General features: G+C 38.6%; 1 protein-coding gene across 1 annotated transcript in view; it reads right to left on the minus strand.

Annotated features, from left to right (window-relative positions):
* Positions 1-25583, minus strand: part of XG (Xg glycoprotein (Xg blood group)) — a 55883-nt gene extending 30300 nt beyond the window's left edge. Inside the window, exons 1-2 of the mRNA XM_043999206.1 lie at positions 25350-25583; positions 6471-6512 (exon numbers count right to left, since the gene is read on the minus strand). Coding sequence (XP_043855141.1) covers positions 6471-6512; positions 25350-25410 — 103 coding nt within the window. The 5' untranslated portion in view covers positions 25411-25583. The remainder of the gene's footprint in view (positions 1-6470; positions 6513-25349) is intronic.
* Between the last annotated feature and the right edge of the window lie 1288 nt (positions 25584-26871).

Here is a 26871-nt window from a genome sequence, read left to right on the forward strand (position 1 = left end):
GACATATACATGTGTATATACATATATGTATATGTAGATACACATGCATACCTACATATAGTGTACATGTACAGACATATATGCATGTGTATATTTATGTATACATGTGCATATACATACATGTATGTCTATATGTATTATATATAACAGAATGCAGAAGACAATGTTGTTTGTTTGCCCTAGCATCAATTCATCACATATACCCCTGAGAAATTACCCTAACCCTGTGGTGGACTGAGGCCAAATGGTTATTGACAATCTAGCCTTCCTATCCTGAGGGAAAGAAAAAGCAGAATAATATAAGCAGACCCAGCAGAATAAGGAAGGACTCCTTTCCTTAACAGAATAAGGATGTACTCCTAAGGAGGAAGCTGATAATGGCTTTTTAATGTAGAATTATAATCAGCCTAACTTTTTTTTTTGTTTAGTGAGGCAATTGGGGTTAAGTGACTTGCCCAGGGTCACACAGCTAGCAAGTAGTAAGTGTTAAGTGTCTGAGGCCAGATTTGAAATCAGGTACTCCTGACTCCAGGGCCGGTGCTCTATCCACTGCGCCACCTAGCTGCCCCCTAACTCTTTTTTGATGTGGAATTATAATCAGCCAAACTATTTAGTATTTTGTGCATTGTACAATGGAAAGATCATTTGTTCTGAAGTTAGGGACCTGGGTTCAATCTATCTTTGAACACTATTATTCGTATGACTTTGGGAAAATCACTTTTGTTTCCTGAGCCTCAGTTTCTTCACCTGGAAAATAAGGGAAGAAGTTGAGCTAGCCTCCAAAGTTCCTTATCTAGATCTATGATCCCAAGATTATATACCTAAGACTTAAAGCAATTTGCAGTTTCCAAAACACATCATTCTATTTCTTACCTCAGTGCCTTTGCACCTGCTATTCTTCTTGCCTAAAATGTTCTCTCCCCTTGCCTTGGTCTCTTGGATCTCTTTCAACTTCTCCAAGGCTCATTCAAGTGCAACCTACTGCAAGAGGTCTTTCCTGACCCTCCCCTCATTTGTTATTGCTTCCCCCCCTTAATAATTTTCTGTTTGCTTTACTCGTCTATGTACCTATTGTAACCCTCCCCCAGTACAAACACTTTTGCAGCAGGAACTGCATCATTTCTTTTTATATTCCAGCATTTAGCACAGTGCCTAGAACATAGTAGTTAGCTAGCTGGATAACCTCCTTTTAATTTTAGTTGAAGACTTCCTCAGAGATCTGTAGAGAACAAAAAGATAAATACACTGAGGAAACACTCCCCGTTCATCTGCACAGGGAAAACCACTAGAGAACACTCTATTTGCCCTATTCTGGCCCAAGCTAATGTTGCTACAAACTTGCTTCAGACAGTGTTGCTCTTTCTCTTCCTCTTTCAACCAGGTTCCCTTGTACCACGGTGTCTATTTCTACACCCTACTCCTCTCTACTGCCTTTGGGCTGTCTCAGAGTTTGAGAAAGGTTGGCATCTTAGGGCTATTGAGAATAGCTATTGCCTTTAAAAAAAAAAAGCATTGTATTATTTTCCAGTTACATGTAGAGATAGTTTTCAACATTCATTTATGTAAGATTTCCAATTTCAAATTTTTCTCCCTCCCTCCCCTCCCTCCCCCCTCCCCTAGACTATAGGTAATCTGATATAGGTTATATATATATATACAATAACATCAAACACATTTCTGCATTAGTCATGTTATACAAGAAGAATCAGAGCAGGGGCACCTAGGTGGCGCAGTGGATAGAACACCGGCCCTGGAGTCGGGAGTACCTGAGTTCAAATCCGGTCTCAGACACTTAACACTTACTAGCTGTGTGACCCTGGGCAAGTCACTTAACCCCAATTGCCTCACTAAAAAAAAAAAAAAAAGAAGAAGAAGAAGAATCAGAGCAAAAAGGAAAAAACTCAAAACAGAAAAACAACAGCACCAAAAACAAAAGATAGTATGGTCCAATCAGCATCCATATTCCACAATTCCTTTTTTTTCTGGATTTGGATAGCTATTGTCTTAAAGCCAATCCTTGTGATTGTGATAACAGTGAAGTAAAAAAGGATGATGGACTAGGAGTGAAAAGATCTAGGCTCCTAGACCATACCCTGACTCTAGCTGGATGTGTGATTTTTGGAAATTACTTATGATTATCTGGAAATTGATTTCCATAGCTAATAATAACAGCTATGGTACTTCAAGATTTGTAAAACACATTAAATGTTATCTCATTTGATCTTCACAACAATCCTGTCATGTGGGTGCTATTATCTGTGTTGGGGCAGCTAGGTGGTACAGTGGATGGAGCACTGGCCCTGAAGCTGGGAGGATCTGAGTTGAGATATGACCTCAGACACTTACTGTATGACCCTGGACAAGTCACTTAACCCCAATTGCCTTAAACATCCAGGGCCATTTCTGGTCATCTTGACATATATCTTGCCACTGGACTTGGATGTTTCTGGAGGAGATAGTGAGGCTGGTGATTTTACACAGCCCTGCCTCACTTAAATCCAATTCACTGCAAGGCATGACATCACCCCAATGTTACAGTCCTCTTTGAGAATGAAGGACAAACAATCTGTGTTATTATCCCCATTTTCAGGATGAGGAAACTGAGGCTGGGAGAGATTAAGTGACTTGCTCAGGGTCACATCACCAGTAAATGTCTGAGGCAGGATTTGAAGTCAGGTCTTCCTGATTCCAAATCCAGGCTCTACCCCACTGTGCTACCTAGCAACCTAATCTAACACAATTTATTTTACAGATGATCATGAAAGTTCCTTCCAGTAACAAAAATCTCTGTAAGGCAGCAGTCATTTAAATACAAGTGTAATAGGCACTGCCATATGCACAGAGAACAGGGACAGCATCCCTCCACCATGGGAGGAGTTTGGAGAGCCTGCTTCTGGGAGAGTCATATGATGTGTGATGGAGATGCCTTAGAGAGACTTTGGAGCATAGACATCCTGTACCAGAAATGTTTCCAGTAAAAGGATAGGAGGTACTTTGATTGACTGCAGAGGCATTCAAAAAGGACCAGCGATTAGAGCACTGAACATTTTCTCTCTGGCTCATTCTTCTCTTTGGCCACACTCCTCCTTAGCTGGCAGAGTCTGGTAAGAAACTGCCATAAGGGGTGAGGCATTTGGACCTTCTCCTCTTAGAGGCCATATGGCCCTCTGAAAATGGACCTCAGTTCTCTCTCTGCCTCAGTATTTATTTCAGTTTTAGGTGAAAGATATTAAATGAGGTACTGTGACCTTAAGATCAGTAAACTGAGTGTCCAGGAAATTCCAGTGTCTGGATGGCCCAGTATCCCGATATCAGGGTTTTATCATCAGCTTAGCCTGGATGCCCCAAGGACCAAGAATTGACCTTTTGGGACCCTGCCTAGGAGTTGATGAGACAGGGATTCATCTGGCAGTTCTGCCTCATCTGGATAGGAACTTGGTGGGACCTTTGTTATGTAGAAACTGTGCTGAGTGAACCTGTTCTCCCCAGAGGCCTTAGTGAGGTGGGAGGGAGTTCCCTCAGGTATTGGGGAAAATGTTTTATTTAGGTTCTTGTTTTTAATCTTAGAATTAAATATTCCTTATAAAAACGAATTGTTGTGAAGTGGCAAAATGGAACTGGTTGCTACTCAATAGTACCTAACAGTAGGAAGGACATGGCCAGTAGAGATTTGAGCAGATAATAGTAGAGAAAAGACATTCTCCAAAGCCCTCAGGATACCCCTAAAACCTGGAGGGCTGGATGTGGTTGGTTTCTCTCTGGGAAAGTGAACCAGAGTTTACTGAATATATACATACAAATTGGCATATATATGTATGTGTGTGTGTGTATGTGCATATGTGAATGTATACATGTAGGTATATACCCACATAATACATATGAATGAATTTAAAAGATTTAGCTTTATGAAGATCAATTTAATGATTTTAATAATTGAGTTGATGATATCAAATTCATGATGTCATAGAAAACAGAACAACTAATACTATTTAAGGAAGAGTGTGTTTCATAAGATTTCATTGTTCTAGCTTTGTTTTCTCACATCCTCATTCTATATTTACCACAATAAACATAGACCGAGAACCACAGGCAGATCAGGTTTGTGAGTAAGTTCTGGGAAAAAAGTCTTTTATCCTGTCCTTAAAGGTGAGACAACAAAGATCATAGAGATTTTTCTTAATTGGGGGGCAGGGGGTGGGGAGAGACAGAGAGATACAGACCTCATCTGATCATCTGATTGGCCCAAGGTGAATAATTGGGAGAAGAAAAGATTAGATAAAGTAGAAATAGAAGTCTAAGACACCACTGGTTTTCCTCCCCAAGAAGATCATTGTCCACATCATAGCTGGCTGATCATAAGCCTGACCATGATGAATTTCTTAGTCAGCAGAAAGAAAAACAAAATATAAGAGACTCAACTGTGTGGGTATGAGATTATTCCATAGGAAGTGGCAATCTATGAAAGAATTTTACCAAGCATTTAAAAAAAAACTGGAAAGAAATGAAAACCAATAAAGGTATTCAAAACTAGTCTTCATTTTGTAATTTATAATCTGGAAGAATATAGTCCATAAAGTGAGCCCAAAAGAGGTCCTTCTCTACCTGCTATGGTTCTTGAATAAGCTATATGATAAACTGAATAATATTGGTGTAGGAGTAGGGGGAAAGAATTCAGCTAACTTGCTTGTGCATAAAATATACCAGTGACTACAAGTTCGAGTGAATGGGCAGAAACAAAACAGAAAGCAAACATGGTAAACATAATGGAAAAGGAGAGGTGCCAATATCTATATGAAATGTGTTCTGAAAACAGATGTAAAATTAGAGAATAAAAGCAGTTCAGATCAGCTCATTCTGCCTCTAACCCAAATGGGGCGTGAAGCTTGGGCTCTCTGTGAACTCTTGTGGGTTTTTTTATTGTTGTTTTTTTTTTACAAGCTCAAAAATTTGGACACCCATACCTAACCATTTCTTCCTTTACCTCTGGAAAATAACTAGTCCAATTCACTGCAATAGAGAGTATGATTTTAAAAATGGGGGAGACATTCTGGAACAGTATGTTGAAACCAGGTCAGGGAAGACCTTAAATGCCATAAAATGAGTTTGGACTTCATTTAATACTTTTTTATTTATTTATTTATTTTGGTGGGGCAATGAGGGTTAAGTGACTTGACCAGGGTCACATAGCTAGTAAGTGTCAAGTGTCTGAGACTGCATTTGAACTCAGGTACTCCTGAATCCAGGGCCAGTGCTTTGTCCACTGCTCCACCTTGCTGCCCCTTCATTTAGTATTTAATGGGGAGCCACTGATAGATTTTGAGCAAAGGCCAGTCATGATCAAAGTAATCATTTAGGAAGCAGAGGTGCAGAGTAAGGAAGATCTAAATTCAATTAGTGTCATTAGCACATACTGTCTAAGGTGACCCTGGGCAAGTTATTTAATTTCCCTGTATCATCAGGGAATTCTCTGACTACAAGTTGTAGGACTGTTGTTGATCTTCATTGAAACAGGGAATTTCCCTCTACCAATGAAATCACATGTCCAGACCCCATCCCCACTCCCAAAGAGTGTTCAAGATAGACTGGAATGGGAAAACCAAGTCAGAAGGCTGCTGTAACCCTGTGAGTGGAAGAGAGTTTGAAGGTCAGCAGACTGGCTAACTCCATGATCACCAGGCAGAGACCATTCTTTGAAACAATGAAAAAGTCTCAAGCAAGATGAGCAACTTGATTTTATTCATCTCCCCTCTGAGAATTTTTTTTTTTTTTAGTGAGGCAATTGTGTTTAAGTGACTTGCCCAGGGTCACACAGCTAGTAAGTGTTAAGTGTCTGAGGCCAGATTTGAACTCAAGTACTCCTGACTCCAGGGCTGGTGCTCTATCCACTGCACCACCTAGCTGCCCCCTCCCCTCTGAGAATTGTAATGTGGGGTTGGCAGTGGAGGGGACAAAAGCTGTGTCAATACTTTTCCACTTGGCACCTGAGAGGTAAAAAATATGTCCCTAAAATGCAGGCTTTAAGATCTTTCAGCAAAAGATCCATTTTTCCAACCAACTGAATGCTGCCTTGGATTTCTGGACAGATGGGGCCTGATATATACCCCAGAATCAGGAAACTAGTACCCAGCATGTACAGATTTTAGCAGCTTGTGGTAAACTTGCAAAAACTTCAAAGACTCTATGAGGCATCTCATTTCCACCAATTCCTGGACATTCATTCATTAGCCCTCTCTTTAATCTTACTTTGGGATAGTCTTGTGGGGTCATGTCCTGCATTCTGTGATTCAAAGTCAAGGGCTGGTGAGCCTATGAATTAGACTTTCACAACGGTAGTGGGAAAGATGAGAACTTTTGACAAGCTCATGGGACATGTGATTTGTGAATTTTGTATTTAATGACCCTTGAAATACCTTCATGCTCTCAGGATAGGATCCTAGGGTTCTATATTCTTTCATAAGACAGTTACTTACCGTCATTATCAAGTGCATCTGCTAGATCAAAGTCATCTTGACCTATTAGAAAAACAAACATGGTTAAGTCACACCTTGATGAGGAAAGCTAAACTTTTATTCTTCATTCTGCTTTTCCTATACTATATCCATTAACCAATGTCTCATTCATTGAATTATTGTTCATTTACCACTTCTTTAGTTCCTACCATGTATGAAGCACTACAAATGGAGCTAAGGGAATATCTACAGTTAAAGTTTTTGAAGATACAACAACAAAAATGATAATATGAGTAAGAAAACTATGTTTCCCTTGTAAGAAATTAGTTTCTCTTTCTGCAGTGGTAAGAGTATTGGAATTACAGATTCAAATTCTGACCCATCTGTATGATCTTGAGTAAATTATGTCCTTTACGTGTGACTCAATTTTCCCATCTGCAAAATAAGATAGTTTGACTAGATGACCTGTAAGGTACCTTTCAGGTTTAAATCTATGATTTAATTAGTTTCATTTTAATCCCATGTCACTTTGTGATAACTTGCAGGTTGGTATTCAATTCAATTCAGTAAATCTGTAGGAGATAAGTACTATGTGTGAGGTAGTATAGATGTTAGGTACACAACAACAAAATGGAAAAGTTACCACCTTCAAGAAGCTTACATTCACTGTCTTGATCCAATCTTCTGCTACAACCCCTTTTATAATAATGATTCTTTCTTTAATATTTCTTTAACCTGAATATTTCTTTTTTACCATGCCACCCAGGAATTTGAAGTCTTTAAAATCTGAGAATTTAGATATAACCATAACACCTACCCTCCACATTCATGCAAACAGTAGCTGTGTTTATAGAACACTGAACATCTCAAGATCTCAATTCGATAGATTTCCTGATTTCTACCAAGTGGCATTTGATCTTGCCCCTTCCTATGTAGTAAGATCTTGACTCTGGGCATCTTATGCTGGCACGAGTTAGTCACTAAATAAAGAAAAGGGATCTCTTAAGCATCCACTGTAAATGAGAAACTAGTGTTTCTTCAATGTCTAAGTTACGCTCAAGTGGTAGGTTAGACATTTGGGGAAAGTGTACCTAATCTTAGAACAGTGGTTCTTAACCTGGGGTTTGTAAGCTTTTTTAAAAGAAGACATTTTGTTAGTTGTATTTCAGCATATTTGGTTTACTTTGTAATTCTATATATTGGATTTTATGCATCTAAAAACGCTTGTTAAGAGAAGGGGCCCATAGATTTTACCAGACTTCCAAAAGGGTTTAGGACACACACACATGCACACACACACACACACACACACATGCATACACTCCCCCATGTCTTAAAAGATATTTTCATTTACTGGGGAGGAGGGATGAATAAGCATTTACATAGTGTCTACTATGTGCCTGTCATTGGACTAAGTACTTTCACAAATATTGTTTCATTTGACCTTCACAACAACTCTGTGAGATTGGTGCTATAATTATTCCCCAAGTGTACCTGCCTATTTAGGTTATCAAACTAACATATAGCATCTGAAAAGAAAATGAGGAAGGAAGGAATTAGGAGAAACTGCTTCCTGAGAAATAAAAATGTAAGCATTAAAGTAAAATGTAAATAGTTACTTGGCTCTGGAGAAAGAGGGAAGAGTCAGAGAACAGGAGCCCAGTATAAATATTTCGTGAATAATCATTTTCTCTTTTCATTTTTTTTTTTTGCAGGGCAATGAGGGTTAAGTGACTTGCCCAGGGTCACACAGCTAGTAAGTGTCAAGTGTCTGAGGCCGGATTTGAACTCAGGTACTCCTGAATCCAGGGCCGGTGCTTTACCACTGCACCATCTAGCTGCCCCTTCTCTTTTCATTTTAAACAAGTACTCATCCTAAAAGCAAAGAAAAATCCTTTATCTCTTTATATAAGATCAATAACTACTCAATTATGAGCCTAGATAGTACTGGTTGATCAGTTCTTGCCTCTTGAGTGTGGTAAAGTGGGAATAACAATTACCCTTCGTGTTTTTGTAATCTTTCCATGAGAGCCTTTTAAAATATATGACAAACAAATGAATTATTGAGGAGTTTGGGCAGGATAAATATTTAAAGAATTTGTTTACACATATAGAGTTCCAAAAAACTTGCTTGAAAAATGAATATTAAAAACAAAGTATGCAAAAATTTTTCTACTCATAACATTTCTTTTATTCCAATTAAACTTGGAGTAAATTCATACCTCTTGTTTGAAGAATAAATTCTACATCTATCATCTCCTTCCATCAAAAAATATGTAAATCACAAACATGTTATTGCAATAGCCAGCTGGTGAGTCTCCCTGTCTCAAGTCTTTTTCCACTCTAATCTAACCTCCATCCAGGCACTAAAGTGATTTTCCTAAAGCAAAGGTTAAATCACATACCTGCTCCCTGCCACCCCCCCCCAACCCCCTAACTCAGTAAACTTATGACTTCCCTATTGCCTCCAGGACCAAATACAAAATGTTGTTTGACATTCAAAGCCCTTCGTAATCTAACCCACTACTATGTACATCATCAATCTTCTTATACCTTACTCCCCAACAAGCGCTCTTTGAACCACTGACATTGACCTCCTAGTTATTCCACGAACAAGACACACATCTCAGTTCTGGTCATTTTCTCAGGCTGTACTCCATGCCGGAAGCACTTTCCTTCCTCCGTTCTGACTACTGACCTCCCTGGCTTCTTTTAAGTCCCAACTAAAATCTCACCTACAGGAAGCCTTCCCTAATCCTTCATTCCAGTGCCTTCCCCTGTTAATTATCTCTTATTTATCCTGTATAGAGCTTACTTTGTACATATTTGTTTGAATATAGACTCCCCCATTAGAGTATAAGCTTCTTGAGGGCAAGGACTGTCTTTTGCCTCTTTTTGTATCCCAGCACATAGCAGGTGCTAAATAAATGTTGATTGATTGATTGATTGGTTGATTTACTACTTGTGTACCCTTGGGTAAGCATGTAAAATGACCTGGAAGTCCTTTCCTCCTGGTTAAACTAGTATATAATCCTGTGACTTAGGACCACCTAGGTAACTAAATAAATGAAACTCTGAAGTTGTAACCAAGAGAGGCTACTCCACAAGTAGGGGTTGGTGGAAGGGGTGTGGAGAAAATCATTAGGAGAATTTTCAGCAAAGGAACTGGAATGTGATTATGAGTCACTTTGGGTGGAGCAGATGGCATGCATTATTCATACAAGAAATGTGGGAGCACCACCATTCCTCCTGATCTGAAATTGAGGCTCTGTAAGTTCAGACAGGCCAACTGATAACTCCTAAGTCACAGATGGTCCTGCTGCTTTGGAAACAAGGCATTTATTTATTTATTTATTTATTTTGGTGAGGCAATTGGGGTTAAGTGACTTGCCCAGGGTCACACAGCTAGTTAAGTGTTAAGTGTCTGAGGCTGGATTTGAACTCAGGTACTCCTGAATCCAGGGCTGGTGCTCTATCCACTGCGTCACCTAGCTGCCCCCAAAACAAGGCATTTATTCTGAGGAAACACCTTCTTAGGGACCACACAACTCAACCCCAGGTTTCTTGTACATTAAACATTAGGTTTTAAACATTTTACCATATTCAGACACGTTTGGACTGGTTTTCTTATGGGCAGAGGAAGGAATTTGGCCCTGGTTACATTATCATTAACATGCATTCATTCTTTAATTCATTCAACATTTATTAAGCACCTATGAGACTCCTGGGACACTAATATCCTCTTTAGTTCTATATCCATAACCCACACTCTGCTAGAGCCCAGAGTACTGAGTTAGGTAGGCTCTTCAGGAGATTCAAAATTTCAGGATAAGATAAAAGATCAATTCTCAAGGAGAATAGAAGATAATTGAGAAATATAACAGCTAGGTATAATGTATAATAGACAACAACACTGGGTTTGGAGTCAGAAGGACCTAGATTTAAACCCTTACCCACACCATGATTGAGTGACTCTGGGTTAGTCCCTTAATTGCAGATTGCCACTACATTGGTGGCTGTTTTCTTGGGGCTAAAGTAAGGATCAAAGGAGACCATGTATATAAAAGCACTTTGCAACATTTTGAAACCAATAAGCATTTTTTTTTTTTTTGGTGAGGCAATTGGGGTTAAGTGACTTGCCCAGGGTCACACAGCTAGTAAATGTCAAGTATCTGAGGTCGGATTTGAACTCAGGTCCTCCTGAATCCAGGGCCAGTGCTCTACCCACTTCTCCACCTAGCTGCCCCCCCCAATAAGCATTTCTTAAGGACTATAGACATGCCAGTCACCATGTGCTCAGTTCTGGGAATAAAAAGGATCATGCCTGCCTTTCAGGAGCTCACATTCTAATAGGAGAGACATCATACAAATAACTGCATACATACAGGTATACGGAGTCTGAATGAAAGTTAATCTCAAGACAGGAGGGCTAGGGAGGGCTAGGAAAGGCCTCTTGTCCTGAAGGAATTCAGAGAAGCTAGGAATTCCAGGTATGGGGTTAGCCAATGCAAAGGCAATGAAGGATGAGAATCAGGCTAATATAGCATATTTATAGTGTGTGTAGGAGAGAAAAGCACTCTATTAATTTTAGTTATTATTATTAATTATTTTTATTATCATGATGGTGATGATGATACACATACAAACAACCATCTTGTACATTCCTTTTCCATAGTTTTGCTTGTGCCCTATTAAGTACCTACTAGGAGTTGGAAGTACAACTTGCTAGAGATAGAAAAGCAAAAGGAAATAGTAACTACCCTCAAGGAGCTTATTGCTCTCCTCTCCTCTTCATGTGCCTATTTCTTTCAGGAAGCTTCTACTGACAACCCCAAACTATAGTCACCTCCTACTTCTCTCGTTTGAACTACCTGTCTGAGACATCATATACTGATTCTTTCAATGAAGATGGTAGTAGTAGTAGTAGTAGTAGTAGTAGTAGTAGTAGTAGTAATAGTAGTAGGAAGAAGAAGAGAAGAAGAAAGAGAAGAATTTATATATTGTTTTAATAAAGGTTTGTAAACTACTTGCAAATATTCCCTTACTTTACCTTCACAACAACTTTATGGAATAGGGGCTATGATCGTCCCCAGTTTTCAGATGAGAAAACTGAAGCAGACAGAGGTTAAAGGTCACGCAGCTCTAGTAAGTGTTTAAGGCCTAATGTGAACACAGGTCGTTCTGAGTGCAGGACCAGCCTTCTCTCCACTATCTTTTCTTGCTAGATATGTGGTAGGTGTGTTGTTCTTGTTTTAAATATAGAGTTAGACTTTGAGAGAATATTATTTTGTCTATTATAAATACCCAGATTAACTATAAAGGGCATATGAAGAAAGAGAGAAGGAAAAAAAGGAAAAAAAAGAAATTTACATAATAATTTTGTTATATATTTGAAAAGAGTAGCAAGTTATGCATAGTAGGTTTGCAGTTCCATGTACAATCATCTTTTTTATTGCACTATATTATGGAAATGCTTGTTTTATTCCACAAGTGAAAAATATAATTTAAAAAAATAGAGAGAGTTAGACTAGGTGATGAATGAGGAAACTTCCACCTCTGAAATTCTGTTTCTATGATTGTACAGCTCTCTTGCAGGTTTTTCTGGTTGACTAGCAGGGCAAAGAAGTAAGTAGCTTGCCTCATGATCCTCTCTATTCTCACTCAGAGATGGCTAGTGGTACATAGTATATAACTTTAGTGGACTCTAGCCAGGAAGCCCTGGTTCAAATTCAGCCTCAGTTACTTCCTAGCTATGTAACTCTGGGCACAGATTAATAAATTAATAATAATAATAGAAAATATAATTAAATGAACCTTAGAGAGTAATAAAACCTATTTCTGAACCTTGTTTCACCTTAGTTTCCTCATGTGTAAAATGAGCATAATAATGGCACCTACCTCTAAGGGTTATTTTGAGGATCAAATGAAATACTATTTGTGAAAAAATCACTTAGTTCAGTGACGAGCAGAGAGTTGGTACTTTATTAATGTTTATGCTCTTCGCTCATTAGCCACAAAACAGGTGACTAAAATAGGTACATCCAAGAGGGTTGTTATTGCCAAGGACTATCAGGGAAGATGATGAGGAAGGATTGCATTTTAATTGGGCTTTAAAAGGTGAATAGCAATAGAAAAGGAGGGTTGGGGAAAGAATATTCCCAGGGTAGCCAAGAGCACAAAAACGCCACAGAGCATTGGTTTTGGGCTGTTTTTGTTTGGGGCGGGGTGGGGGGGGGAGTGGCCAAAGAAGGCCCATATGACTGTAGTTTTATAGTATATAGAGAGGAATGCCATGAGACAAAGACAGACAAGTACAGAAGTCCCAATTGTGGAGAGCCTTGAATTCCAAACAAAGAAGTTTGACCTTGCTCAGCAAGCAGGCAACAGGAAGACTGCTAAGGTACTAAAATAAACTATCATCATTAAAAATCGACTTCAGGAGTCTGAGTTGCCAAACAGATCAAGAGACAGGGAACTGGAAGCCAAATCCTATCCTTGTGTCTTCTATCAATATGCTTAATGAACTTTGATCAATTAAATAAATGACTCAATTGGACAAGCCTTTATCTAACTCACTAGGTACAAGACCCTTGGCTAGATACTGGAGTACAAAGACAAAAATGAAACAGTTCATGCTCCTAAAGGGCTTACATTCTTTGGAATCAATTTTTTCTATTACTCTGGTTCCTTAATTCCTAAAGGAAATAAAAATATTTTCTCCACCAATGTTGTCACATGATTGGTCATTACTGATTTTTGACATTCAATATCACCAGAATGTAAATTTTGTTTTTGTTTTTGGGTTTTGTTTTTTTTTTTTGGTGAGGCAATTGGGGTTGAGTAACTTGCCCAGGGTCACACAGCTAGTAAGTGTTAAGTGTCTGAGGCCAGATTTGAACTCAGGTCCTCCTGAATTGAGGGCCAGAACTTTATCCACTGCGCCACCTAGCTGCCCCTCAGAATGTAAATTTTTAGAATTGGAGAATGGCAGAATTGACAGAAGCTTGGAAATCATTTACTTCAACCTCTATTTTATATAGGAAGAAACTCAGGCTTAGAAATGATAGCAATAATAACAATAATTGTAAAAACAATCATGATAGCCAATATTTATATAGTATTTACTATGAGGTGAGAGAAATTATTACTAATAATCAATGATTTGGGAAGATCCAAAGTTCTAATCTTTTTCTAAAGATCTGATTTCAAAAGTTCAGTCTCTCGAAGGACATTACTGATAATGACATTGGATTAACTTTTTTTTAACAATCTTGTTCAGACCCCACCCAGGTGGGGAAGCCATTGTACTCTACTCAGGTTTGAGTGGGGACAAATTATTTAAATTGAATGCCCAATGCTGGGGGTAATTTAGGATTAAATAACATAATCAAAGTTCATTTGAATAGGTTTGTCCCCTCATTCTCTCATTAATGGTTACACCAATCAGAGTTAATTTCACCCTCTTCCAAAGGCATATAAGCCCACCATGATGATTGTCTTTGGTTTAAGAAAAAGACAGCCAAAGACCATCCTTTTATTAATAAAAATGCTGGCATTATTAATAAAAATACTAAATTGTCCAAAAATTACATCTCTGGAACTTTTTAAAAACACCACAGAGGTCTTTCAATTCCTGCTATTGGGGAGGCCAAAGATGGCAGATCTCTTGAACTCATGCCTATCAAATATGTCTGCACTAAATTTGGCACTATTATGGCAAATTCCTGGAGCAGGGGACCCATCAAGCTCCATAAAGAGGGATGAATTGGCCTAGGCTAGAATCAAAGTCAGTAGTGGAATTGGCTACTGAGCAATTAGTTACTGGGCTTTCGGTCTTGGAGAGATAGGGAGAGAGTCTTTTTTTTTCTTTTAAAGTTTTAGAATAGGCAAGACACCTTCAATTTTTGTGGTTAGTTTTAAAAATTACATTGAAGAATTTTAGATATATTATCCCCAGTGCCTAGCACAGTGTCTTGTGTATTGTAGGTACTTAAAAACACTTGTTCATTGACCAATATAAGACTGACCTAAGAGACCCTCCCAGGAAACAATAATATGGAATAGTTTCTCTTGGTTATGTCAAGGGGCACAGAGCACCCCAGAATTTCTCTGGGGCACACCAAGGAATCTTCTCCTTGAGAAACTAAACCAAAGGACAGATAACGCCTAGAGAGATAAACTGAACCAAATCAGACTGAGCTAGTTTGGGATTCCTACCCTTCATTCTGGTCTCCCTTACCCTGGGGAGATAAGTTTGGGTGTGGCTGTGGCCTTTGTGTTCTGAAGAGGGATCCGTAGCCACCCCTCACCCAATTCCTCTAGTCACTACCAGTGGGGGATGGTCCTCCACTCCTCACCCAATTCCCCCAGCTACCACCAGTGGGGGATGGTCCTCTCTCACTAAAGGAACTTTTCACGGGCAGATGGTCCACCCCCATCAATCCTCTATAAAAGTACCTTCCAGTCTCCTGTTTGAGGAGATTTGGTACCTCTGAGCCATTTGCTTTATGCCAAATCTCCCCATGAAAAGTCCAAGGATTTCTTTCATGGTTTCCCTCCCCCCCCCACCCTTCCCTTCCCTTGCTCCTAAATAAACTACCACCTTATTCTAACTACTTTTGTGTGCAAGAGGGTGTAATTCTTTAAAGAGGAATTCCTAAGAACCCCATCCCCTACCCCAAATCGTACCCCATTTCCCACCATTATAGTTATAAATTCAGAACTTGTGTGTTTAGTTATTGACATGGTGCTGTCACAAGGAATTGATTGAAAGCTGGAAGGGACCTTAGAGATCATAGAGTCCAACATCCTTATAGTTGCTTTATAAATGTTTCTTGAATGAATTAAAGTCCAACATCCTCCTTTTCCAAACTCCCTGGAGTTAGAGGTGAAATTGATAAGTTTATCACTTTGCCACAGTTAACAAATAACAGAGTCAAGATTAAAATATCCTCTTACTCAAAATTCAGCATTCTTCATGCTGTACCCAGTGCTTCCTCTGTATGATTAATAAAAACTAGTTCTTTTTTTTTTTTTAAAATTATTTATTTTTGTGGGGCAATGAGGGTTAAGTGACTTTCCCAGGGTCACACAGCTACTAAGTGTCAAGTGCCTGAGATCAGATTTGAACTCAGGTCCTCCTGAATCCAGGGTTGGTGCTTTATGCATTGTGCCACCTAGCTGCTCCCAATAAAACCTAGTTCTGATAAAAATTGGTTTCACATTTGTGAAACTAGTCTTTCTGGACCTTCCAGCAATGAACTTTCTCTGGCTAGAGGCCAAGCTATATGCACTTTGAATAAAATTATGTTAAAGTCAGATTCCAATGTCTTCCTCATAGGAAATTTCAGTATTATAATAGCTACTTATATTCCTACTAATCAACTGAGATTGTAAAGAATTTCCCACAGTTAAGTGTGGGATAATTGCTGTCAGTAATGAAGACTCAAAAACTCACACTGACAAATAAAGATCAAGAACTATATAGGAAAGGTTAGTGATCACTTAGTAAACAAACAAAACCATGGGACAACTAAACCATCAATTTTCTTTGAATTATTTAGTTTTGTACTGGAGGAAAAGAGCAGCCTATTGAAAGCTCAGAAGAGAAAAGGGAAGAAGTAAAAAATATACCTACTATTTTTTTCTGCCAGCTAAATTTGTTAGCAACCCAATGTTAATTTTGTTTCTCAGTCATGTCCAACTCTTTGTAATCCCATTGGGGGTTTTCTTAGCAAAGATATTGGGTTGCTTTGCCATTTCATTCCCCAGCTGATTTCACAGATGAGGAAACTGAGGTAAGCAGAGTTAAGTGACTTACCCAAGGTCAAACAGCTAGTAAATGTCTTAAGCTACATTTGAACTCAAGTCTTCCTGACTCCAGGTTCAGCCCTCTATCCACTGTGACACTTAGTTGCCCTACTGTTAATTTACATCTGATTTATACATGTCACAGCATTTAAATTTAATAGCAATTGAAATGTGAGGGCCAATGTAAAAACTATCATCCTCCTCTTATATTTCTAAAACATCTTTTTTTTTGGGGGGGGAGGGGGGCAATGAGGGTTAAGTAACTTGCCCAGAGTCACACAGCTGGTAAGTGTCTAGTGTCTGAGGTCGGATTTGAACTCAGGTCCTCCTGAATCCAGGCCTGGTGCTTTAACCACTGCACCACCTGGCTGTCCCACATCTTAATAATATTTGCATTTTCAAAAAGTGTTTGTCATTTTTACCCATGGGATTTGAATTACTTCAGTATTAAAGTAATTTATCCATTTAGATCATTTCCACTATGGTCCATTGTATGGGATGTGACTATAATAAAGTCACTTTGCAAATCTTACACTTACTACTTACACTGGCAATACCTTTAAGGAATTCTATAAAGAGAAGAGGGGGAAGGAGTGGGGGAGTGAGTGAACCTTACTATCATCAGAATTGGCTCAAAGAGGGAATAACATACATACTCAAGTGGGTGTGGTAATATATTTTGCCCTGAGGGAAAGTGAGAGGGGAAGGAGATAAGGGGGAGGGGAGAAGAGGGGTAGAAAGGAAGGGTAGATTGGGGGGAGGCAGCAGTAAAAAGCAAAACATTTTCAAGGCAGATGAAGATGTTCTGCATAACTGTATATGTATGACATATTGAATTGCTTGATTTCATTGGGAAAGTTGAGAAGGGAGGGAGGAAGAAAATTTAGAACACAGAATTAGCTCAAAGACCTTAATCTCATCAGAGTTGGCTCCAGGAGGGAATAACATACACATGCAATTGGGAAGAGTAATCTATCTAACCCTATAGGAAAGTAGGAGGGGAAGAGGATAAGGAGGGAAGGATAAAAGAAGGGAGGGCAGAGTGGGGGAGGGGACAGTCAGAAGCAGAACATTTTGAGGAGGAATAGGGTAAAAGAAGATAGACAATAGAGTAAATATCATGGGAAAGGAATAGGATGGAGGGAAATAGTTATGGTGATTGATTATAATAGAAAAATGTATGGTACCTATTTTGCTGAGCTATTGTGAAGAAAATTCTTTGTCAAGTTTAAGATATTATATAAAAGTTATGATGAACAGGATGCTATCAGAAAAGCAAGGAAAGCCCTATATGTACTCAAGCAGAGTGAAATGTATTCTATATAAAATAACAGCAATAGTGTAAGATGATCTGCAGTGAAGGATGTGGTTATTTTCAGCAATGCAATGATCCAATATAACTCTGAAGGACTTATGAAAATTACAGTCCATCCACAGAGAAAGAACTGATGGTATCTGAAAACAAACTGAAGCATATTTTTTTTGACAGTTCCTTAACCTAAAGTTTTGTTTTTATCTGTTTTCTCTCACAACCTAGCTAACGTGGAGATGTTTTCCATAACTACTCATGTATAACTTATATTAAATTGCTTGAATTCTTGGGGGTGTGGGGGGTTGGAAGGGAGGGAGGAAGAGAAGTTGGAACACAAAGTTTTAAAAATTGATGTCAAAATTTGTTTTTACATGTAATTTGGAAAATAAAATTCTAAACAGAAAGAACAGAATTCTATAAAGAAACTTGGGAACTATATACATGTATAGCAGGAATTTCAATTTAATGAGAGTGAAATATCACTTCAGTCAATACTATTTAAATTCCTTACCTTTCCAATCTCCTGAAACCTTACTCCAGACACTCTACAATTCATCTACATTGACCTATTTGCTATTCTTTAAACGTGAAGTTCCATCTCCAGCCGCTGTACCTTTTCTTTGGCTGTCCTCATGTTTAGAATGCTCTCTCTCCATATCCAACTCCTAGATTCCCTGCCCTCCTTCAAGACTTCAATCATACCTACAAGTGGCCTTTCCCACACCACCTCACCTCAGTTCCTTGCCTCTGAGATTGCCTTCCATTTACTTAGTATATATATTGCATCTGCATAAATTTGTGTTTTTGTTTGTTTTGTTTTGTTTGTTGTTGTTGTTGTTTATGTGTGGCAATGAGGGTTAAGTGGCTTGCCCAGGGTCACACAGCTAGTAGGTATCAAGTGTCTGAGGTCAGATTTGAACTCAGGTCCTCCTGAATCCAGAACCGGTGCTTTATCCACTGTGCCACCTAGCTGCCCCCATGGTAAATACTTAATAAATGATTAATGATTGACTGACATTCAATTGTTTACAAAAAATACATACATTTTGTCACAGTTCAAACTGGTTCACTTGTTATTTGTGCAAAAGACTGGTTGGGTTTGTGTGTTCAGTTAAAGAAAAATAAAGATTGGCATTAATTTGATTCACCATTCTGTCTATTTCTAACTTTTTATAGGGATAGCTGGATTCTGGCTGGGTTCAAATTTCTAGTTCTAACACTGACTAGCTAAACCTTCTCTGACTTTCAGTTTCCTGATCTGTAAAATGGAATAAATAACACCTCACAAGATTGATCTAACACTAAAAGGAGGTAATCACTACTCAAAAAGTTAAACGTTATGTAAATGTTGGTTGTTATTACTTTGAAAGATCTATATTTCATCAGTGTGGGTCATACTTCCACTATAACAGATCCCAGGGGAGACTTTAGAGGCTGAGTAGGAAAGAGTCTTTCTACTCAAGGAAGCCATAACCAAGGACAGGACTTCAAATCACTTCTGGTCTTTGAGATGAAAGATGAAAATAGAGAAGAAAAACAAGGCCCTTTTGAAGTGACCTGAAAAACAGAAGAGCACTTTTTAAAGATGCCAGAGAAAATGTACCTTCAGTGAGCCTGAGGCTCCCACACCCAGAACTAAGGTTGGGAAGCAGGTTCTAGAAGGGTTGAGACATCTAGCAATGTTGCCAAACTATCCCAGCTTGAAACCATCCTACTGGTCTGACACTATAAACAGAAGCTTAGAAAAGAGGTTCATTCAAGTAGGGTGTAGAAAATCAAGAAATATTAAGGCCACGTCATTTCCCTGTCCATATGCAGGGAAGAATAGGATTAATGGTTAAGATCTCTTCAACTTTGTAATGTCATGCTATAGGTTTCCTTATGAGGAGTAAGGAAAAATTCTTTAAACAAAAGAGCAGAGCAAGGGAGAAGGGGAAAGCATGACTCCCATGCTGAAGATAAAGTAGTAGGTGAGGAGCTCAGGTTAGCAGGAGATGATTGCAATAAAATGCTGGCTTGCCAATGAGAGAAAAATAGGGTTTGGTGGCTACCATGTGACACAGTAGGAGCTGACCCAGGGACCTCCAGTAGAATTGTCCCAAATGAGGCAGTCCCCAAAACCAAGGAACTGGGTTATTTACCTCCTATTCACCCTGTGGAAAGGTTGATCCTAGAGAAGCAATATGATGTATCAGTCAACTCTGGTGAATTCACGAGCCATTATTAAGGGCCACCTATGTCTAAGGTAACATAAAATAAAAAGGAAAAGGCCCCTGCCCTCAAGAAGCTTACATTCTATAGGGGAACCAACAAGTACTTAAATATGTATATTCAAAATATAAACAAGATAGATATAAAGTAAATCAGAGGAGCAGGGAGAGGAAAGAGAACCAGAAGACAGAAGGATCAGAAAAGACTTCAAGTAGAAGATGTCACTTGAATAGTCACTTGACAGTCCCAGAGATTCTCAAAGACAGGAGTGAAGAGGGAGTCACAATGCATCACATTGGGGGAAGCTGGGTGGCACAGTGAATAAAGCACTGACCCTGGATCCAGGAAGACCTGAGTTCAAATCTGGCCTCAGACACTTGACACTTACTAGCTGTGTCCCTGGACAAGTCACTTAACCCTCATTGCTCTGCAAAAGAAAGAAAGAAAGATGGAAGGACAGAAAGAGAAAGAGAAAGAAAAAAAACACAAGGGATCACATTCCAGGTACGGGCCATAGCCAGTACAAAAGCAAAGTGGAAAGTGGCCTGGCTTTGGGGTCAGGGCACCTGGCTCTTAATAATTACTAACTGGGTGAGCTAGGGCATGTCACTCAAACTCTCTCTTAGGCTCAGTTTGTTCATCTGTAAAATGAGGTGGTTGGACTAGATCAGGGCTTCTTAAACTTTTTCTACTCATGCCCCATTTATGCCTGAGAATTTTTTATGTTGCCCCAGATATATAGGTATAGAAAATAGGTATACATAACCTTTTACTGTTGCCATACTTTTTGCAACTCCACATTCAGTTAAGTGACCCTATATGGGGTTGTGACCCACAGTTTAAGAAGCTAGGGACTAGATGACCTCTGAGGTCTTTTTGAGGTTTAAATTCCATGATCCAGGACCCATGTCAAAGAACAGACACTTTGGAGATGTGTGGATGTCATCTCTCAGAGTTTATTCAATTGACTTCCAGAGTGAACACCACCAGTAAAGGTTTGAGAGGCTGCTTGATGTCCTAGTAGCTTTTATTCTGTTTAGAAACCTGTTTACCACTTTGTATCATACTGTGGAGACCCACCAATTGATTATGCTCTGAAGAGGGGCAGTAGATTTCAAGTAAATGGGCTATTATATTTTTTCTCATCTTAGCAAAATGAAACCACATTACAGAACGTGTTTATTTATCAGGGTAAAAAATCCCTATTACACTTGAGAGCAAGATGGCCTCTGCTGACACCAGCAAGATTAATGCCAATTTTGTGTTTGTGTTTGTTTGGGCATTAAAATAGAATTGTGAATGTTCTTTGGAGAATTAGTGCTCTAACTCCCCTCTAAACTGAACTGCCTCATCATAAATCACTTTTTTTTTGAAAAGGATAACTTAAAACAATGTCAGCCACTTAAGCACTTCCTGAAACAGTCATATCCAGTAGTAAAAGGTAGATATACCAAATGTGCAGTTTATGGTAATAGAAAAATTAGAAGAGAAGGGAATACTTTAATAGCTCCTTCTCCATCCTGAACAGCTTAGAAGCAACAAATATTGCTGGAAGTATTTTTGACTGTGATGCGTAGGCCTGAGTAACATTGTTCGGCTGTTGCCAAGAAAAACCTTTATCATGATGTGAAATGTTTCAAAGATACTGTAGGAGTGTTTGCATTTTAGTCGAATGATATAGAATGTATCCTTCATTACAATGACCTTGAACATCGCCAGGCACCATAATTTTATTTCAGTGATAGAGAATGAGGAGTAATCATTTTCCTGTCCTAGTCTTCTTAGAAGGAACATATACCTAATAAGAAATGTGTCATGACCTTGAACTCTAGAGGAAAGCTTGATTTCTGTCCTGTGGTGTTTTTGTTTTTTCTCAATTTTATTGGGAACATTCTATAAAACCTTTCTATTTTACATAACAATCAAAAGCACAAAGTCTTCATGGTTTCATATGAAATTTTAAAAGGAAAAAAACAATACACTGTATCTCAATTTAGCATCAGGTCAATGATGCTAATAAGTCCGAAGGCTCAATAATAAGACAACTTATGCCTTTCAAGATTAGGCAGCAGGTTCTGCTGGATAAAGACCTCACTGCTGATTGGCTAAGTGACCCTGGGCAAATGAAGTGACCTTGATCAAGAAGCTTGATTTCACAATAGCAAACATCATAAGGACACTATCAGTACTAATAAGAGAAAAGGGCGTTGTTGTTGTTATTGTTATTATTATTACTACTATGAAGACTACAACTGCTGCTGCTGCTGCTACTACTACTACTGCTACTATTACAACTACTACTACAACATTCATGGAGCAACTATATGCCCTTGTAACTTTAGGGGGAAAAGTTATAAAAATGCTGAATGGAAGAGTAAAGAAATATAAAAATTGGAAATATGCTATGGAAAAGCATGGCTACTGAGTATAATTTCTTGTACAAAACAATCAGATGCTATGTTTAGGAACATGGATAAGTCAGTTGTTGGGTTCATTTCTTTTCAAATTTATATGAAGTCCATCTCTTGTTCAATATAATTTCAAGCCCAGTCAGTTTTGAGAAGTAAGATGAATTAAACTCAGGTCAAGTGGATGTGACCCATTTTTTAATCTTAGTTCTCAAGGACATTAAGCAGTGACAATAGTGTGATTTTTCTGACCTTTACAACATGCTTCTCTTCAGGGTTGAAAAGTGTGATTTTGGTCAATCAATGAAGATTTATTTATTAAGTGAGCTCAGTACTATGCTAAGTGCTGGAAATAAGAGCCCAGTATTGTGCTAAGTGTTGGAAATACAAAGACAAGTGAAATAGTCCCTGTCTTCAAGGAGTTTACATTCTACCAAGCAAAACAACATAACTTGTACATATATTTATATATTTATTTGCAAAATATAGACAAAAAGAACAGAAGGTAATTTGGAAGAAGAAAGCACTTGCAATTGTGGGGATCAAGGAAGAATTCATGGAGAAGATGGTGCTTGAGTTGAGGGTTTTTTGGGGTTTTTTTGCAGGGCAATGAGGGTTGAGTGACTTGCCCAGGGTCACACAAGTACGTGTCAAGTGTCTGAAGCCTAATTTGAACTCAGATCCTTCTGAATCCAGGTTCAGTGCTTTATCCACTGTGCCACCTAGCTGCCCCACCTTGCTTGAGTTGAGTCTTAAAGGAACCTAGGAATTTTAAGAGGTGGAGGCAAGAAGTCACAGAATGCTAGACATGGAAATCATTTATTGCAAAGGTACAGAGATGACATATATCTGTCATAAATGAGGGACAGAAAGAAGGCCAATTTGATTGGACCTTACACTTTAGGAAAAGTGACACTGTGTAAAAAGTCTACAAAGATAAATTGGAGTTCATTCCCACTCTCCAGAAAGTGTATGCCACAAACTTGCCATTAATTGGGAAATAGGACAACTAGGTGGTGCAGTGGATAGAGCACCACACCTGGAGTCAGGAAGATCTGAGTTTAAATGCAGTCTCAGACACTTACTAGCTATGTGACCCCAGGTAAGTGACTGAACCCTGTTTGCCTCAGTTTCCTCATCTGTAAAATAAGATGAAAAGGGAAATGGCAAACCACTCTATCCCTAAAAGGAGGTGGTGTCATGAAGGGTCATACACAACTAAACAACAACAAAGACTAAATATTTACCAACACATTCATCTGTCTAAAAGTGATTTGCAAACCTTAAAGTGCTACATAAATGTGCATTATTATTACTATTATTACCCATATTGGAACTTGGAAGATACTATTGTAGATATGAAATGGTTCATAAGCATTTCCCAAAGGTTCTTTTGATATTGTCCAGGTAGAGAGGTTCCTTTGGGATAGGTTTAAAAAGGTAACCCTTTAGAAAATCCTTGGCTTTTTACTCATTCTACTAGTCAGTCAGATATCTTTTGTAGGGTGAATGCAATTCACATACAACTATCTTCCACTTCTACAGAATTTTGTTTTTGTTTTTCGAAGGCAATGAGGGTTAAGTGACTTGCTCAGGGTCACATAGCTAGTAAGTGTCAAGTGTCTGAGACTGGATTTGAACTCAGGTCCTCCTGAATCCAGGGCCAGTGCTTTATATACTGTACCACTTCTACAGAATTTTTAACTAAGCAAAAGAAAGGCAGCCTTTGCCACAGATCATTGCATTTACTACTCCTAAAAGATAGCACCTCTTACTCTTTGGCGATTACTTCCTTTTATTCCCCAGATTTAGAAGATGGATTTCAAAGCCTGATACCACTGTACTCTTCCAGATTTATTTCACATTGTTCTCCTTTACTCTCCCAACAGACTGGACTTGTCTTACTCCTGAGAGAGCTCTTGGCTTCTATTCACAGTATTTCCTAAGCAAACCTGGGATTCCCACTCCTTTCTTTTTTACTACTTAAATTCCTATTCTTATTTTAAAGTCCATGTTCCATGTCACCTCCCTTTTGGTTCCTTCCCTAATCTTCTCAATCATTCACCACCTTCTGACTCAGACTTCACATATCACTTGGATTTGTAATTCTGATGAACCAAAGCCAGAATCAAAGATCTATGTCTCCTTTCTGCCTGTTTATGTAGAGCCTAAGAGCTAAGAATGGTTTTGACATTTTAAAATGAAGCTTAAAATGTCAAAACCGTTCTTAGCTCAAGGGATTTGGCCCCACCCTCCATTTTACAGTCCCCTGCACAAAGATTTTATATCTGCATTGCTACTTCTCCCCTGACTAGACCATAAGGTCCCAGAGAAAAAGGGATCATATGAAACTTTCAACCAGCCTCAGCACTTGGTACACTGCTCTGCATATGGGAGATGCTTAAGAAATCTTTGTTGTTGTAATTGCCTCATGTCCTCACATTTTATCATTAAAATAATGTATTTCTGGTCATCATCACAATTTTCTTAAATAGACTAAGCTACTTCTGGAAAAAAAAAATAAAAAGAAAGGGGAATATGTATGTCTAGGTGAGAGACTGTTCATCCTAAAACTCTTGGGAGGAAAATTTGGATGATTTTAAAGTGTAAAAAACAAACAAAAAAACTCTGTTGTTGTTTTATTGTTTTGTTTACTTTAAAGTGTAAAAAAATTTTTTTAAACCCTGTTGTTTGTTTTATTTTAGGCTTTAACAAACTTTTGCTAAATCCCATCATCTCCCAAATAAATCATGCTAAAATACACTGGATTACAGATTGTCTATGATCTTCCCCTGTGAACATATTTTCAAACAGAAGCAGATGATTAAAACTTACAAAAACAGAGTCATCTGTTTAGATAACTGGGAAAAATATACCCTTTTTTAACACACATAGAAACAAAATAGAAATGTGTTATTGGCCAAAGGACAGATTTTGTTTTCAGTTCTTGGTCTGTTGCTGAATAGTGCCTACATTTGTAGCTCCATTTTATAGTTATCTAATGGCTTTTTTTTTTTGGTCTCCACCCACCACCATCAAGTCCCTTACAAATTGGTATAATGCACCCAGTAGAAACTGGTTTGGAGAAAGGAGAAAAAGGTTCCAGAGGGGAAATCCACACTTAAACAAATATCCCCCAAATTATGTAACACCTGTTACCTTGAATGTGAATCAGAAAGCACAGGAGCATGAGGACGGAGACTCTCTGACATCGCTTCATGATCTTCAGTGGAGGGAACTTCAACAGCTGCTCATTCCAAATAAACAACAATGCTCAAAAGCCCTCCCACCTTTGTGGATGTCTAGTCTTCAATGGTAGATAAGAGAGAAGGGGCGATTTACGTGGCAAGTAGTTCTTTAGTAGGGGCATTAGCCAGAGCAACATTCCCCCTTCACCAAAACCCCATAGACTTGTTGAGGAGATTCTAACTCTTGGCCACCAAAGAACAAAGGGAGGTGCAGGTATGTGCATGTTTAAAGTATGCATGGGTAATTAGCTTCTCAGTATAAGGTGTAGATCAAACTGTAACATAGGCTAATAAGTGGCACGGCTTGTCATTAAAGCACCAATGAGAACATTGGGCCTCTGGAAGCTGGTATAGCCTGCTCCTATGTCTTGGCTCCCTTTTGGAAATGGGTGGTACTCCAAGTTCAAAGGCACTTACCCTAGAGCCATGGCAAGAAGCTGGTTTTCCTGCACCAAGATCACATAAGATGCTTGCAAAACTTCAGGTGATTCAATGTTCCCTTGTAGAAAGAACTGGGAGAGCATAAACCTGGTCCGACATCTAACTATGGATGGTATTAGAATCCTAGATTGAGAGCTGGAAGAAACTTTGGTAGTGTTGAATGACCCATCCTACCCCATCTCCATTTCCCTTTTTCTGTGTTTTCATGAATTCATTGAGCAAATCATATTGAGCTCTTTTTTTTTAAACCTCCATCATACTCTTCCAGTTACCATGGGGGAATGTAAACAATTAAAAAAGTGGATCCTACTATAAAGGAGATTATTATCTAATTAGGACCATATATGTGGATGAAATTGTTAACTATCAAACTCTAAGCTATTTAATAATAGCTAGTGTTTACATAGCACTTTCAGATTTGAAAAGTGCTTTACAAATATTATCATATTTTTGTCCTCACAACAACCATAGAAGGTAGATGCTATGATTATGCCCATTGTTCAGATGAGGAAACTGAGGCAGACAGCAGTTAAGTGACTTTCAAGTGTCATACAAGTTGTAATAATAATAATTTGTAACAGATAACATTTATATAGCTCTTACTATGTGCCAGCCACTGTGCTAAGTGCTTTACAATTCTTTATTTGATCCTCACAACAACCCTGGGAGATAAGTATTATTATTAACCTCATTTTACAAATGAGGGAACTGAGACACAAAGAAGTTAAATGACTTGCCCAGGGTCGTACAGCTAATAAGTGTCTGAGGTTATATTTGATACTGGGTTTCCCTGACTCCAGGCCCAGTTAGTGCTCAACCCACTAAGCAACCAAGGTTCCTAACAAAATAAGATATTGCATGGTTATAAGTAGTATATACAGTAAGTTCTTTTGGAGTTCACTTTGGCCTTGTAGAAATGTAGGATTTTACTTGAAGGAGGAAAGAGAAGAGGACATTTTAAGAGGGTACAATGTCACAAGCATAGATTTGGA

The sequence above is a fragment of the Dromiciops gliroides genome, chromosome 3 (assembly GCF_019393635.1).
Source record: "Dromiciops gliroides isolate mDroGli1 chromosome 3, mDroGli1.pri, whole genome shotgun sequence".
Classification (NCBI taxonomy): domain Eukaryota; kingdom Metazoa; phylum Chordata; class Mammalia; order Microbiotheria; family Microbiotheriidae; genus Dromiciops; species Dromiciops gliroides.